General features: G+C 43.2%; 1 protein-coding gene across 3 annotated transcripts in view; it reads left to right on the forward strand.

Moving 5' to 3' along the window:
* Positions 1–13,263, forward strand: part of SLC38A1 (solute carrier family 38 member 1) — a 33,621-nt gene extending 20,358 nt beyond the window's left edge. For 2 of the 3 annotated variants that reach the window (XM_014312378.2, XM_031055597.1), the window contains 6 exons: positions 553–632; positions 1,797–1,897; positions 5,025–5,143; positions 5,695–5,836; positions 5,945–6,042; positions 7,082–13,263. In XM_014312378.2, the coding sequence (XP_014167853.1) occupies positions 553–632; positions 1,797–1,897; positions 5,025–5,143; positions 5,695–5,836; positions 5,945–6,042; positions 7,082–7,183 (642 nt within the window). In that variant the 3' untranslated portion in view covers positions 7,184–13,263. The remainder of the gene's footprint in view (positions 1–552; positions 633–1,796; positions 1,898–5,024; positions 5,144–5,694; positions 5,837–5,944; positions 6,043–7,081) is intronic. The other variant, XR_004081565.1, reaches the window with a different exon arrangement.
* The last annotated feature ends 4,256 nt before the right edge of the window (positions 13,264–17,519 follow it).

Raw genomic sequence — 17,519 nt, forward strand, 5'->3', positions numbered from 1 at the left:
GCCTGTGAAATTAAGGGATTCAGTCTGGTACCTTGAAATATCCATTTCTTTGTAAGTTCTGCATTCCTGTTCTCTTTTCTTACAGTCTGGAGACGGGCTTCCTCTTCAGGACTTCAGCCTTAGCCCCAAGGGTGCGCGCCCCTCTCCATGCCAAGGCAGGGTAGCGTGGCCGTGACCCACCATATGTTCCTTTCACGCGTGACACTGTGACACCGTGCTAGTGACGGTGGCAGTAGCTGGGCAGGCAGACCCATCCCAGGGGGCAAAGCCAGCAGCAGCGTGGCAGCCAGCTGTGTGCTCTGTGAGCACAGTCAGTGCTGCGCTGTCGCCACCAGCTCAAGACTTTGTCCTCCTGTTGAAAGCGCGCTGGTTTCCCCATTTCGTTAAACACATGCTAAGTGACAGGTCTTCTGCCTTCTCAGAAAGGCTCTCAGTGTTTAGTTGAAGAGTCCAGCAAGCTTGGAGCTGAGGTAGTTGAACATGGAACATTTCTTCAGACCACTGGGGAAAATACTTCTTCTTAACTTATTTTCTGAAATTCTCTCTGAACAGACCGTGTACGCTTTGCCCACCATTGCTTTTGCGTTTGTGTGCCACCCATCAGTCCTCCCGATTTACAGCGAACTTAAAGAGTAAGCCCTTCTTTTTTAATTTTTTTTTAAACAGTTTATTGTTTTGACCCGTTTTACATGGAAAGTGTTAGCACAGAGGTGCTCTGAGTCATTTGTACCACTCAGAGGTGTGCTTTAGTAACACTCATCAAGCATGCCTGTCAGCTAGGAAATGTGGCCTCCCAGGCGTGCTGTGCCCCTGGAGCAGGGGCGAGGGAGGTGGAGAATAATGCAATACTTGGGAGTTTTCCCTGGAAATACACAGCAGCCTGGGGAGAGCCAAGTTCTGCCAGTTGATATTTGGCACAGGAGAGGCGTGTGTTCCACTAACAGTGTTTGTTCCACAGCATTAGTGCAACTGAAAGGCTGTTGCAGTACCAGGAAAATAAAAGTGCTTTCAGCCTGATACTAAAAGACCTTTGTTGGTACTGTTGTCTCACTGACACCTCCAGCTGGGATGGGCTGTGGGGAGCTGGAGACCAGCTCTGCTGTGACACTGCTGACAGCCCTGGGCAGCTACAATGGGGTCCTGGGCCATGGGGGAGCCCCAGGGGAGAGGTCAGGGTCTGTCAGAGCTATGACTGCCCTCAGACATTTGCTGGGTGCTTTAAATTTCAAGTCACTTGAGCAGGTTCTCAGGTACCTGTTAGGGCAACCTTGTGTGGATTTAAAAGTCTGAATTTAGGTACTGGAGTGTTCATACTTCAGAATAAATATCTAAAGATTAAATGTTTACACTTAACCTATTTTACAGGTCAGCATAAATCCAGTATTTTCTGCCCATGGGGACACAAATATTTCTCTGCAGTCATTCAGAACATTTTGGGTTTTTTTTTCTCTCTGAATAATTTTATGCTTCCTTCATTTTGACCTTTTAATTTAATTACCAAAGTGTTTCAGGGTCATCCTGTCTCCACACAGATTCACTGTGTAAGCATGTACAGATATGGAGCAGACCCACAGGTCACACCCACTATTTTTTCACTTAAGCTCCAAGAAGGGTCCTTTTCCCCAGTCCTTTTCTTCCTTGTGCAGTTGTCAGTGTGTTTCTGTTTTAAATGAAAATGCATTCATGAGTCTCCCCAGAATTACTGTGCTTATGCAAACACCTAATACATTTTGGAACAGCTATGGAAAAATCCAGCCCAACCATTCTTATGTGTTCTTTTCTTGTTCTTTTTCCAGCCGTTCACAGAAAAAAATGCAGTTGGTTTCAAATATCTCATTTTTTGCCATGTTTCTGATGTACTTTATGACTGCCATATTTGGCTATTTGACTTTCTATGGTAAGTATGGGGTTCTTTACTGATTGGAGTGGAAAGGGGATACATGTAAAATCAATAGTGTATACCAGCTGGAAAGGAAAGTCCCATCCACTTATATTAAAAGACTTTTCCAAATTATTTTCCTTTTAGTTCTCATATTGTAGGTATAAATCCTTTCCTCCTTTTTGCCTGTGGATGAAAAGCACAAGTGAAAGTATTATTTGCAAAAGGCATTTTCAAAATATGAGGGAGAGATTTGTTTTACAGAACTGAGGATTAGCTGGGCCCCACTAAGATTTTATTTTATTCCAAGGTCCTCACCTGAATGATGTGTACATTGGTAATGGCTGAAGCATGCATATTGCAAAAGTTGAGACAGATTTGAGAGCAGGTCCTAGGAAATGAGTAACAAATTGGCCATCACAGCTTTTTCACTTTCTTAGTAACACTTCCGTCATAGAGGCAACAGACCAAATGTTTTCCCTGTGTCCCTAGAGCTGACCTCTTAAGGTCTTGGTTAAACAAACTGGCAGTGAAGGTGAGGAAGCTTTGAGTGTTGTCCCAGCTCAGCCACCAAAGGATGATTATCTCAGTGTTTGAGACTCCCACCCTGTCTCTTTCCATGCATATCAATTCAGTTAACAAACAAATTATATTGTATCACTAAAGGATACAACATGCATGCCCTAAAGGCACAATTCTTAAGTAGGATAAAATATGAATGTTGCCCGGGAACTCCCATATTCCAGTATCATGAGAATGTTGAAAAGTAGTGTCTTTTTCCATAGACTGTTAAGGGGTTACAAGACAGGTGACAAAGCTGATGTTTGCCTTTTACCTCAGTCACCCATCAGTCTTCACCACCCTATTCGAAGTGGCATTTTTGTTACAACCTCCTCATTCATGATAATGTCCCTTGTGAGCCACCAATTGCAAGAGAAAAACAATAAGTAAATATGAAATGTGGCTTTTTTTTCCAAAGGTGTACCGAATCTCATATTTGCTTTCTCAAACTCTCATTCTGATTATGAGGCCTTGAGTATACATGTGTTGAAGTAACTTGAGGTCATCTGTTCTAATTTTCCCAATGAACCCACAAATAGGCTGCAAGTGACAACAGCATCAGCCGTTCTCATCCAGCTGCTCCCATCTAACACATTTTCGTAGAGATGCATCAAATTAGCAGCCCCAGGGAGCAAGTGGGTGTAAATCAGCATGGACCCCTTCGCTTTGGCAGGGAGGAGATTCTGATGTGATTGGCCCAGGGATCTGAGGAGGCAGATCTGTGGCGCTCCTCTCTGGGAAGCTCCCACATCCCTCAAGGACGAGGGTCTGGAGTCCATGGAGGAGGTAGGGGCTGCGTCCTTCTGGCCCTCCTGAGGGGGAATGGCGGAGGAATCCCTGGGGTGTCTTGTGTGCCTCTCCCCACATTAGGCATCCCTGCTCCCCAGCACTGACAGTCCACAAGTGGAAGCTGTGGAGAGCTCTGCTGCGGCTTCTGCAGTGTCAGTGCAGTGACAGGCTGCAAAAAAGACACTGAGGGAATATAGAATTCCTCCATAAAATTCCTTCATTCTTCCCCTTGAGACCGAAAAGACCTTACCTTTCATATGTTCACTTACAGTGTTCTAACCCTCTTCTCTACCCTTACCTGGGTAAGAACAGTATTTTTATTGTGACCATTTCTTCTTTACACCAATAGTACTTGTCTGTTTGCTGTGTTCTCAAAAGTGTTGCAGTGATGACTATATTTACATTGCAGAATTACAGAAAAGAGGTGTTTTTCTTCCCCTAAAAGGTCACAGTGTGGTTGGGCTCTGTGATGTATCTAGCTGAAAGGAAAACAGACCTTCAACTGTAAGCCTTGCCCTTCACTTCCTACCTGGCTGCAGCCCGTGAGCGGTACAGAAGTTGCAGTCTGTGCTTGCAGGAGCAGAGTAAGCTCTGTGTTGCAGAAGCTGTGCATGTGCCCGGCTTGAAAACCCCACTCCTGATCTGCAGGGAGGTGGGAGAGCGTTTTCTTTCTCCTGGTGGGGATTCAGGCACTGCCTAGGTGGTGTTGACCTGTGGTCTCTGCCCAGAAGGGCGCCTTGGGGGGAGTGTAGGCATTTTGCCACAGGACAGATCCCTCTGCCTCCAGGAATACATGAGGTTTTCCCAAGTGCCAAAGATGGTAAATTAGACGTGGCCACTGAGTTCCCTTCAAGAGCTGTTATGTTTTACCACCAGCTTTCTAAGATTAGCAAGCAGAAGCAAGGGCCTAAAAAGGGGCAGCAAGTGTGTTTGGTGGCATGCTTAACAGCCACCCCTTTAGGTTATTGCTCCTGGATATTTAAAAATTACAAAGCAAACATGTAGGTCCCTCAGCAACTTGGTTTTCCTGCTGGTTAGTACACGCAGACCTGCTCTGCACTATTTATCACAGCTTCAAGGAAACATTTTGGCAGGAGGTTGTATTAAAATACTGCCAGCACCTCCCTGTTAAGCACCCCCTGTGATTTGTCTTGGCTGCTGGGGCTGCTGGCCAGCGTGGAGCTGAGCTGCAGGCTCTGCTGGCAGCCCTCAGAGGAGCTGCTGAAGGATTTGAGTGCAAATGTCAGAGCGTCCTGCTGAGAGCTGACCCGAGACAGGCTTTGTTCTCAGTTGAGAACAGGGGCACTGCTTTTTGCTGGAAGTTTATTTGCTGTTTAAACGAATTTAGCTCAAGACCTTGCAGTTTATATTAAGTTCAGCCATTGCAGTGCATGTGTTTATTTTTATATCATTTGGAACTTTAAAAAAAGTCCACAGAACCAATTAAAAATAGCTAATTTCACTTTACCTATTTTTGTATAAATGTGTATATGTAAGCAAGCTTTCATGTATGTCTCACTGTTGTCTTTTCTACAGTGAAAATTACCTTAGACTCAGGCATGTGCTGTCATGAATTAAGATGCATTCCTAAATCAGGCCTCCAAAGAATTAATCTGGAATAATGGGGTCATTGGGATTTTGTTTAAAGTGCTGTATTAACTCAAGGATGTTTCATTCCATACTCTTTTGTTTACAGATAAATCACTTGTTGTTCAAGAAGGCTGTTGTTAAGCAATGATTTTTGTGGACTAATTGCCTTTTTGCCAGAACACTTACCTTACTGTCTTTCCCATAGAGAATGTGCAGTCAGATCTGCTTCACAAATACCAGAGCAAAGATGACATCCTCATCCTGACCGTGCGCTTGGCTGTGATCGTGGCGGTGATTCTCACTGTGCCAGTGCTGTTTTTCACTGTAAGTAAAAAGACCTGCATGGTTTGGAAGTTGGTAACAGCTGTGCACAGCACATTTCTGCAAACCACAATCCAGTGGCGGCTGAGACTACAGTGTTGCAGCTACAAAAAGAGCTTGAGCTTGGATTAGTCTTTTCTCATGCCAGATGCCCACTAACTTCTGGAGAAGTTCTCTATACAGTAAATAAATAAATCACTTTTAGTCTTAAATCTGTTTTAAATTGAATCCACAAGGATCCTCTCTTATGTCACATCAATTTACTGGAGCAGTCTCAGAGGTGAGGTTCCTTTTAAAGTGAAGAAGGATTTAAAAAGGCATGTTAGAAAGAGAGGAATATCCTACTGCACATGCATATGTACCTACAGTTCTGAAATAACAAATTAATTTTAAGGGGTATTTCAAAGGACATTACTTCAGGCAACCCAAAATTTCTGACAGATCTATGCAGCACTTGTCACATGAAGAACCAATTAAAATAAACATGGGAAGCTTTGAATTGGCTCATAGACTGTTCTTGACAGAAAACTTCCTCTCTCTCTCTCCCCCTACAGGTGCGTTCATCATTATTCGAGATGGCCCGAAAAACAAAATTTGACTTATGCCGTCATATTTTGGTTACTTTGGTTCTTTTGGTTATCATCAACCTCTTAGTCATTTTTATCCCATCCATGAAGGATATTTTTGGAGTTGTAGGTAGAGTATCCTGGTTATGTCCTACTAATAAAAAACAGTTGCTAATCAACAACGCAATAATTAGCTGTTGCTGACAGTTAACAAAACTCTTTCATTTGAATTTTGCAGGGGTCACTTCTGCCAACATGCTGATCTTCATTCTTCCTTCATCATTGTATTTAAAAATTACACAGCAGGATGGATCAAAGTTGACTCAGAGGATTTGGGTATGAATTCCATTCCCATCGATGCAACCACCTCCATCTTGTCATTCTCTTTAATGTGCTAGGTGCAAAGCAGACCTAATCTGAACATATGTGTGAGCTCCTTTACATTCCCTCTGTACTTCAGCCAGCTGGCAGCTGTGCTTGCCCTTCTCCTTTGCTTACCCTGGGAGTCCCCTGGTGGAGGGGCCATGCCATGCACAGCATGTTGTGTTTTGGGGAGACCCTTCTCTGTGGGATGAGGTACTTCCCTGGCTGGCAAGCAGCAGCAGCTGGGTGCAGGAAGCCCTCCAGCCCACTTCAACAAGCCTTTCAGAGCAGCAAGCTCTCTCTGCTTCTGTGTGTTTATCCAGAATGCATGTAAAGTGCTCCATTTGCAGTGTTCCTCATGGTTTTAATGGACCTGAGTCAGACTTAGGGCAGTTCCACACGAAGCAGCCAGCTGAAGTGTTATGTTAGCCATTTGGCATGCATGAGCAAATAGGAATGGACCTTGGAAAGATTTGCTGTGGGCTCCAGAGAGTGCTGCAGCTGAAAAGATGCAACACTCCTGTGTATTCCCAGTCTAATGGGGCATGCACTGGAAGCATTGTACAGTTAGACCTTTCTTCTCTGAGCAGACAGGTAGGAAACTTGTTTCACTTTGGCTGCATCCACAGATCCCTCGACAGAAGGGCTGAACTTAGATGAACACATATCCGATGGGAAGAATATACTGATTTCTGTGAGGCTTTGGAAAGAGCAGAGCTGATCAGTCCTAAAAACAGACTCACTTAATCGTCTTTAGAGGTGATCAGTGTTTAAGAAGTGAATTCAAAGGAGAAAAAAAATTTAGTTTGGTGTTTTAATTAGTAATTATTAATGACAAATGGCTAATCTGTTTAATTATCTGTTGGTCTTGTCTTTACCAGAAGTGCTAGTTCATTTTAGCTGATAACTTTATCATATCACCTTGTACGTCTTCTTAAGAGAAGTTAACATACTTGAATTAATTGTCTTTTCTTTTTATTCGTTAATCTTCTCTCCTTTTTTTTTGTTTCAGGCTTCTCTTTTTTTGGCCCTGGGGGTATTGTTTTCCCTGGTGAGCATTCCCTTGGTCATCTATGACTGGGTACAATCAGGAGGCAATGCTGAAGGCCACTGAAGTTCACCTTCTTCTCAAAAGAAGATACCCCTGTTTGCTACACACCAAAATCGCAACCATCCGTTCTGTTGTCTATTCTGCCTTTTGTGAGTTTACTCAAATCAAATCCAAATAATGATTATCCAGTACTGAAAATACTGTCATGGGAGTATTTTCTTGCAGAAAACAGAGCCATTCTTCCAGCAGGCGTGTCACTCTCTGATCAGCAAAAAGTCTGTGTTAATTGTCCATGACATTATATAGAGCATCACTTACAGAAATTTGTCCCAATTAGTTTCCCCTCTTCTACCCATGAATTGCATTGTTCCATTATTTTCCTTAGCCCTCCAGCCACAAGCTCTGCTCCTTTAGGGCAGCAGCGCCTGTTGCCATCAATTCCAACTGGAGTGTTGTCCGTTCACATCCTTCCCCCCTCTTTTAGCCAAAACTCTGCTCTCTAATTGTATGTATCTGGTTTGTTGGTTTGTTTGTTTGTTCTGTTGCTGTTCCAGGCACCATTTGCCTCACTGGGTTAAGTGTAGCATTCTGGATACAGGCATGAAAAGCACCACGAGAGCGTAGCTGAGTGCTGTGTAAGCGTAGGTCCTAAATCCGGTGCTTCTCTCTGATGTTTTGGGGGGCGCACCAGGCCCAGGGTTTGGTCCATTCATGGCTCTGGGGAGCAGACTGTGTATGTCTGTGTGTGTGTGTGTGTGTCTTTGTGATGCGGAGCAGGGAGCAGGAGAAGGACAGCCACCACCACCAGCCACTATTCCTCTGGCACACTTGAGCTGGAGGTTGACCAGAACTTGACCCCAAACCATGAGTACTTGAGTCTGAAGAGAAGCAGACATTTGGAGATTTCCATAAGTCGTCTGCATTTTCTTCAGCATTAAACTGTTTAGTAATGCCCCATTGGTCTCAGAAAAAAAAATACCAAGCTCCAGTTTTATCAAAACCTACGCATTTAATCATACCTCATGCCTTTTCCATACCTTGTAGGGACTGGCTCCTCTCTTGTGTCTTACCCTCCTCCCACTGATGTCAGTGGGGTCTTTGACAGCAATGGGAGCAGGATTTGACTCACTCTGCCAAACTACTAGATTTCTAATGGAAATTGAAATCTGCAACATTTCTTTAAATGAACAGAAATACTTTTTATATTTAAAAGATTTCATTTACATTTTTCATTAGTTCTGCATAACAATTAGAAGATATTCTACTAGTAGAAACACTGTAACTTGCCACAGTTGTCCACAGAATAAGCATTTGCCTAATGCCTTATAGCTGGTGTAGAGAACCACATGTAGAGACTCAAAAGCTAAGCAGGTGATCACTCACTGTCCTGAGCAGGCATCTTCTATTAGTGCACTGCCAGCAGCATAAACATGTTCACTTTATGTCATTCACCATGTGAGCTAAAGAGTGTCTCAGAATATGAACGTGGCTCCCACTGAAAGAACTGATTGCTGGAGGGAGCCCCGCTTCATGCCCAAGGGCTGTGATGCCCTTGGCATGCTCAGACCATACCTGTCAGTATGCAGTGACCCTCTTGTTCTCAGTAGCTGCTTCATTGACAGCTCCCTTTGTAACTGTGGAAGCAGACCATCATCAGCTGTGAGGAACCTGTCATTGCAACTTACTCTTTTTAAGGTTAGGGTATTTGGGATCTTGGGATTTCTGTGAGCTATTGAATTGCCCCAGTTGCCATTACCTTGTAATGTAACACCTTACCATCACTTGAAGTCACTCAGAGTTGAGATCACAGAACACATCTCAGGACCCTGAAAGTTGGTTTCTAAAGATAACATCCAGAGAGGTTAGTTTGGGGCCTTCCTAGAAATTTGGGCATTGAGATGCAGATTGTTCATGCTGCAGAAACTAAGCCTACTAAGCCCAGACCGCCAGATCTGTACCTTGGCATAGGCAGTGAGGTGCTTGCCTCTGATGCCACTTCACTGTGATCCAGAAATAAGGCAGAGTGGATTCCACAAGCTTCCAAAGTACTTGGAGTAGCCCAGCAGCAAGAACAAAACTGGAAACCTCCCAGCAAGGTCTCTGGTGCATCGTTCTTTCTCCCAAGCACCTCCTAGCCCAGCCTTTAACATACAAACTGCTGTACCTGGAGCCCGTGCACTAACGTACAAGGGACCTTCCTGTGGGTGGTCTCAGACCCTTATCTGTGATGGTGCAGGTCACTGGTTCTTTCTATGCTGTTCCCTTATGGGACTGATCCCTGCCCTTATTCACAGAGAAGTCCTTACCACAGCGTACAAGACCAGGTGTTAGGCAAGCTCTAGGGAGAAGAGCCTGTGTTTTGTTCCTATCTCTTTGTGCCTCATTCCAAGCATCTTCTCAGCTTGGGATGTAAATTTATGGTTTTCCTTTTGCAGGCACCCAACCCTCAGTGGTCACTGCAGCAGAAGCCCAGCATCTCACTCCATTCTCTGACTCAGCTTGCTGAGGTTGCATTTCAGGTTTTGAGGTGCCTTATAATCTCTCTGGATCTTATCCAAAAAACCTAACTCAGACCTGAGAATGCTGTGCAGTGTTATCCTTAAGATGCTACCAGGCTCTCCTGCTTTCCTCTCCTTTGTCTTCTACTACTGATTAGTGAGCAGCACAGTGCTGTGCACTGGGGGGTTGTGAGAGACAAGACCCTGGGAAAGATTTTCAAGTATCCAGGTATGAGCTAGAGGTCTGATCTGCTGCACAGGATTCCAACAAGATCCCATATGTGACATCTCCCTCCTCTTTCCCCCCTTCCCCCCCAAATAGTCTGTAGTCTGCTGTTTGAAATATGAACCATTGAGTTTTGGCACCCAACTTCCTTCGACTTGAAGGGCTGTTGGGTCAGTGATTGTTCATCTTCCTAAACCTCCTCCATCACTATTCCTCTCTCTCCTCTTTGCTATTCTGCCTTCTCCTTTTCCCCAGTTTATTTGTATACTGGAGTTTTACTGAATAAATAGGGAGAATGAGCTGAGTGTGCATAGAAGTGGAATTACCCAAGGTACTGAACCACCAAAGCATGTCTTATATACTAAAAAATAGATACTCAAAATATTAAGTCTTTAAACAGACTTTGTTTCTGGGTCTCGTTTAAAAAAAAAAAAAAAAAAAAAAGAAGAGGGAATTTTGCTTAGACTGATTTACTGGCATCATATTTATAGATATTTATGGAAAGGAATCATGTGTTTTTGATGTCTGTGGTAATGAACGTGAAATAACGTGCTTTTTGTTTTCTCATCAGGTTTATACATTCTTAACAGAATGCAATAGACCCTGCTGTAACTGTCAACATCAGTGATGGATGACAATATTTGTATGAGGTTATCTGTAAAATGTACTGCTGTTATTCAGTTCATTTGGAATAGTGAACCTGTAGCCGCGATTGTACGAGTCCCACATTTTAGTTAGGATTTTAAGAGCACAGTGAAATGCTGTAGGAGTTTCTCTGTTGTAAAATTAATAGGATCCAGAGTACCATATCTACTTAGTAGGTGATAGTCTGCTTTCTTTTCATAGAGAGTTTATCACTGTTGTGAGCACTGCAAATGTCATAGACTGTATGCAAAATTGCTCCTAATAACTGCAACAAAAAACTTTAAAATTCTTATTTGTGTAGTAGCAACAATCGAGTGGTGAGGGACAAGGAAGGACTAATTAGAAGCAGGGATTACTAATAAGATTATGAGTTAATCCTACACTCAAAAGACAGCCTTGCTGCCTCTCCTAGTCCACAGCACATTGCAAAGAAAATATTTATGGGCTTACAGCAGCTGTAATACAGCTGCCCTTCTCTGTCCAATGGCAAACATGCCTAGGTAGTAAAACACAGTAAATTGTTATTTGAGAACAGTATCTCGGGGCAGTGACCTCTCTGGGTGATGCGTGCTCCTGGTCAGAGGGCCAATGCCAAATCTGTGCACCAGCACAGACCTTTTGTAGAGCTGACATAGACCAAGGGGTGCCTGGCACATGTGCAAGCCTAGGGCACAAGAGCTGGTGTCATCCTGTGCGGTCACGGATGGGGATGCTCATCCACTCCGAGGGCTGCTCTTCTGAGCCACATATGAACCCCAAGCCTGTGCTCCACCTGAAACAGGTCACACGTGCAAGTGTGGGTTGGATGGTGTGTGGGTTTTGTCTGTACATCTGCCTTACAATGCATAAGCGCAACACAGCTCTCTGATACTGAGTATTAAATAGTAACAATTAATGGTATGTCTAGTTTAAATTTATACATTTCTTTGCTTGAACCTTACATTAAGGCTAAAGAGCACCTTGGTCAAAACAAAACTTTCATGTGGTGGTGTCCCACCTCCAGTCCTACTGCCCCACCCCAGCGCCTGTAGGAGAAAGGCACCACAGAATGTACTCAGCTCCATCAGCAGCTCCATGAGATGGCTTTATCAGCTGGCGCCACGGTGCTTTCATAAACAAATCCCAGAGCCCCTGGCGTCAGAAAGTCCTTATTTCCTGTAACATACAGCAAAGAATGTTTTATTTGTATCTAATGTAAGGATTTCTGTAATGAACTGTGAAAAAAAAAAAAAAGATAATGAATTAATAAAAGGTACAGGGCTGGAAAGTCTAGAATTCACAAATTGTACGCATACCTATGTTTCTGAAGACAAATCTATGCAGTTGTGTTGTAGGAAATTTCATTTTTATGTACATATATATTGTAAATAAATAGGATGCTGTATATTTTTGCAGTTGGTTATCCCCTATGAATGGAAGTGTTGAGATAGGCTCTGCATATTAAGAATAATTTTAACAGAAATACAAATACTTTAGCTTCTTAGCAAAATGTATATCCTTTTCTTTCTCCCAAGAGTTCACAAGTTAAATCCTAAACTTGAAATTATAATTACATCCCTAATGTAAAAAGAGAAATAAAAGGTCCAGTTAAATTGCTAGGATTAATTCCAGCGCATGACTCCCTGTTTTCTCAACAGCAAGTCTACCAGTCTTCCTGTTGGGTAAAATATCTCCCTTGTTAAAGGGCCCCTTTGGTACCCAGATCCCTCTTACCTTCTCAGCCGGGGTCAGTTGGGAGTAAGGTGCTGAGAAGGGTTTATGGAAGAAACCATGGCAAGCTGCAGCCAGCAGTTTGACCTAGCATTATGCTGTGTTGTATCCAGGCGTGTATTTACCCAACTAGTACAAACAGAAGTCAGGGCAGAGCTTCTGCATTTCCATTTTCAGCCACCAGAAATGCCAGTAGTTCAGAAAAAAAAAGTATGAAAAACCAGCAACCAGAGCAATTGGTGCCATTTCCAGCCCCCTCCCCTCCTGCAGAGTCCTGTGCCTGGTCTGCCTCAGACCCTGCTGCTCTCATGCGACCAAAATGCTGGTACCTGAGGCTGCCAAGAGCTTCCCTGGCCCGGGACTGCTTGCATATCCCACTCTGTGAACAGGCAGAGGTCATTGGATAGCTGTGTCCAGGGGTGAGGGCTGGGTATCTCCTGAGAGTGCATCCATCAGAGGCCTTGCATAGACTTTCTTACTGGTAAAGCATGGAAATGTTTTTTTCGGGACTGCTGAAAAATGGAGGTTAAGAAATGCATCTAAAAATAATTGTGGGTTTTTTCCGTGTTTATTTTATGGGCTTGGATGAAAATGAAACTTGAAATAACATTTGCTTTTATCATGAGCACAAATTTGAGGGGAAAACCCTATATACAGTCAGTTCTACAGAGCTTTTCAAATTAATACCAGTGTATGTTTTGTTTTCAGTGTTATAGCCAACAAAATATAAACTGAAAAGGTATTTTTCCACTAGACTTGAACTTTACATTGTTTATAGAAACCTTGTTTTAGTGTCCCAACATATGCTAAGGCTCACACAGATCCAGTATAAACGATGTTGTTTGAATGATGTATGCTTCAGACAAGCTCATGTCTAATAGATTGTTGAAGTGAGTAATCCGTAATATTTTGCTCCTTTTAACATCACCTGTTAACTTTGTGCTGCTCATATCCAAATAAACAACACCGTTTCTCAGTTTCTATGTGTAAATAAAATGTATCAAGTTCTATGATCTCTCTGTTACCTCTTGGTTTTTAAACATTAAAATTGGGATCTTAATTAATGTTGGGACCATACTCATTTTTCCAAAGGGATGAAAATGTATCATTTTAATGGCTTGAACAGCAAATGCTCTCTTACTCTTTATCCAAGTATTTTCACTGAATTTAGGGCATGCAGTTCTTGCAAAGCCAACTACATTAGATTTGGTGCAGTATGTACAGCAAAGCATTAACAGACAGCTATAGAACGTTAAGGTGAAGTTTTTGAAACAGTTTTAGAGGGACCTGGAGCTTGGACAGATGGTTACTATAGCCTGCGGTTGCTGAAGATGACAGCATTCCTTAAGGCCAGTACTTGTTTCTGCCTGCTTCTAGAAGACTGTCTGAATGCTTGCCAGTCTGTTTCAAGGTCAAATCAGGCAATTTAACTTAAAGGGCTGCTGTTAAGTTGGGTTTTAGATGTCAAACTGATGACTGAAGTGACCGAACCCCTGCCAGACTTTTCTCAGCTATGGAAGCAGAAGCTGTTAGCAGATGTTTGAGGAGGATATCCAAAAGCAGTAATGTCTTACGCAGCTGTTTCTGCCAAAGTACCTTTGTCAAAGCTTTAAAGGGCCTGGAAAGTGCTACCTTTTTTGCCTTTGACCACTAATTTTACTAGTGTTCAGATTATAGTGACCACCTACAAAAAGGCTTCTTGGCTAGAGTCCAAACAACTGAAGAGCATATCTGACTGCATGGCATGAGTACAGCTCCCCAGGCTCCTCTGCAGAAGTGATGAGACCATTTAGAGGATCCTTGGAAGCCATTGTTTGGTCCCCAAGCCCAGGGATGTATCCTAAAGCCATAAACCTGGGAGCACAGAGGAACAAGCTTCTGCACTGGACTGGTCTAATAGTCTCTTCTGTTTGGCATACATTTGCACACACTTCTCTACCCAGCCAAACTTAATCCTATCATAGCTATATCTTAAAACATAGGAACATAATTTATGGAGCAAAGGAAAAAAGAGAAACTATAGTTCTTTTTTCTCCTTGCTTGCAGAGACTACCACAAATATCTGTTGCCTTCTGCAGTGCAGTCTGACAGCTTCACCTGAAGGTCACCTAAAACCACACAGCCAAAGTTAAAAACACCAATCTCCTTTCCAGCCACATGTTTCTACTTTTGGCTTGTATCCCCAAAGTCAGCATCGTCTCTTGAGTACATCTGACCAGTCCCTGTTTATGAGTGGGAAAAAAAAAAAAGAAGAATTAATATTTCCTAGGGCAAGCAATGCTTTTATCTGAAGGAAGACATTCCTCCATATTGTTCAAGTGTGGTGTTGGTTTGAGTTAAATTCATGTAAAATTGCATTTAGTCTTCAAGCTGAAGCCCAAATTCAAGCCACTGTTAAGATGTCCCATTCTCCACTACACTAAGAGCTGGGAGTAAGAACTCATGCCGACTTCAGGAAGTGTGGAGGAAGTCGAGATGGTCGGAACAGGCACAAATGATCAGTCCATTTCTAAGACTTTCTGACCACAAACTTAATATGGGTTTAGTTTCCTGTGAGGAAGCTTCCTTCCCTGTTCTCAGCCCTGTGCAGGAGAGCAGCACCCTTTTTTTTGCAGTCAGTTCTGTTAAGGATCTCTGGCTGAAATACTGACTTCCTAACACAAATCCCAGTGTGGTTAGACAGAAGTTTTCAAGAAACCCAGCATCTGCATTTTGCAAATATTAAGTGTCATGAATTTCTCTTTCGGCTTACAGTTGTGGAAAATGGAGACTCTTAAAGCTGTCAGTGTTACTAAATTTCATGGCACTGGCAAGGGATGGTGCTGCTGGCTTAGTGTGCCTCAACCTTGTCATGGCTCGCTGCCTGAAAAATGTGAGGTTATTGGTATTAGAAAATGCTGTTGATCAGCTGAGGCTTAGGCAATATGCCTGGGAAAGTAAACCATGAAGGCTGAGGTGGCACAGCCCAGCTCTGTCTGAGAGTCAATCTGCAGATAAAGCCACACTGAGAATTCCCTGAGCTATGGGCCCACGGAAGCTGCTGTCCTGGAAAAATGGAGGAAAGTGTATCATCAACATGAGTCAGAATGCACCCCAGAGACAAGAACCACGTCCCTCCTTAAAAATGCTACCTGGCTTAAAATGTCAGGTCCTTTTCCCAGAGGTAACCAGATCCCCTTCGTCCTGCCTGACACATTTTCTTGGTTTAAGACAATGTAAAGAAGTGGACACTCTAAAAATGAGTTACCTCCCCTTAGTTCCAATCAATCTATTTCCACCAATAAAGAACTAATACCAATAGATACAAGTGGAAAAATTGAGTTACTAACAAGTGAAACAGCAACAGGCAAAAAATAGCAGTGAATAATTACTAAATACAAAATTGCTAAATCACAAGCTGCACAGGAACAAAGAGACACTCAAATTGGCAGGGTACCATCCCCTTCCTAGATAGCAGCCCCCACTGCCAACTGCAAATGGGGAGACAAAGGGAAACCAGTGTCAGACCCGACCCTTTGAAAGGGATTCGTGCCCCTGACCGTCCTGCAGTTGGACTTCTGGCTGTGCTGCTGGGCCGTAAACAGACAGTAGTGATTTTTTTGGACACAGACAGATATGTCCAAATATCTGGGATATGGGATACAATAGCATTTTGGGTTACCTAGGACACATGTACCCTTGGGAGAATGTTTGCCCATTGGGCAGCAAACCTGAAGCACTGACCTCTTGCCAGTTATGAAAAGCTGGTGGAATTTACCTAGCTTTTGGTGGGGATCATCACTTCAGACTAAACTCCTTGTATGTACTAAGTACTGACCGTACCCTTGACATGCTCCCATGTGGTCTTCCTTCCTGGACACTTTTTGGGACTCATGTTCAGGTAAGTCCCCAAAAATTACTCTTTCCAAACCCCACTGTTTTCCCAGCAGTGCTCACTTTAAGTTTTGCAACAGCTGGCCCATCCTTGTTGCTGCCCACTATAGACCTGCCCCACAGCCCAGGCAAACCTGCCAGCTCCCCTCACCTTGCTTAGGAGGGGTTTGCTTAACCATTCCCCTTGCACAGCACTGGATGGCAACAACCCTTGCACAGAGTTGTTTGACAGTGATTACAGGGGTAAAACCAAGTATCAGACGTGGGAGCATCTGCAGCTGCCATTTCTTCTCTTTGGGCTTATGTCATGAGCTCATCCTGGTAAGCAGCTGATGGGGCTCAGACAGGAGGGTCTGTTGCCCACATGTCTCCCTGGCTGCCAGTTCCAGCCCATCAGAGCTGGGTGTGCAGTCTGTTACAGAGATGGGAGCACCACTGCAGGAGCCAAGTGCATTGAGGATAAAAAAACTGTTGTTCTAGCCCAGGTAATTATAAGGGAACATAGCAGAGTCAGGCATCAAGGTATTGGAAAGTGTTAGGATAACAAAGAAACTCACAAAGAGGGTGGAGAAATTTTTATGATGTGGGATCAGATTAATGACCTGTACAATGGCTGCAGTAAAAACAGCAGCATACAGATGCTACAACATTTGTAGAACACATTTCTTCAAACCATAACCAAAGGCTGTAATTTACTAGGATGTTAAAAAAAAAAAAAAAAAAAGAGAAAGAAAAAAAAGAATATTATATGTTCACTGACACAGCCAGTTCTTGCTGTCTCTGAAGTCTTCTCAGGCTTAGTGCAGGCAGCAGTTCCCTGTAGTACTTCTTACATAATAGCTGAATTTCCTATTAATTTTCAGATACCGTTTGTAGATAATCAGAGAAGTACCAGATGCTGGAGAAACAACTTCCCTGACATAACAAGGAATTATATATCTCTTGCAATTAGATCATCACAAAATGAAAGGAAAGCAGGCATCAGTCTGCTATTCCTGCTTCCAGTGGCACTTAAACAATGAGCACAGTTTCTGTTACTGTTGCTGGCAGCCCTCCAGCAGCCCTTTGAAAAGGCAGCGTGGCCTCCCTGTAAACAGATAAACAATCTTGTAAAGCAACAGGCACAGGAACATTCAAGTCTTTGTTGAATTTTTACTTGAGTAAAGAACTAATTGCCATCTTTCTGTGCAGAACAAGCAGGGTCAACTTCTCCCTGTCCAGAGGCAGATTATTTCAACCAGAATCCACAATCCCTGTAGTTAATGGAATAAACACTAGGAATGCAGGTACTAGGAGATGCAGAAATTATTTTCTCAAAGAGCTCTGGTTGTGAAACAATTAAACTCAGTTGACAAAAAAAGACAAAATAAATGAGTCCTAGCTGTGTTGATGGCTTCAAAACATATTCATTATTACCACAAAAGCAGACATGTCATCCTCACATGGG

The sequence above is a fragment of the Geospiza fortis genome, unplaced genomic scaffold (assembly GCF_000277835.1).
Source record: "Geospiza fortis unplaced genomic scaffold, GeoFor_1.0 scaffold166, whole genome shotgun sequence".
Classification (NCBI taxonomy): Eukaryota; Metazoa; Chordata; class Aves; order Passeriformes; family Thraupidae; genus Geospiza; species Geospiza fortis.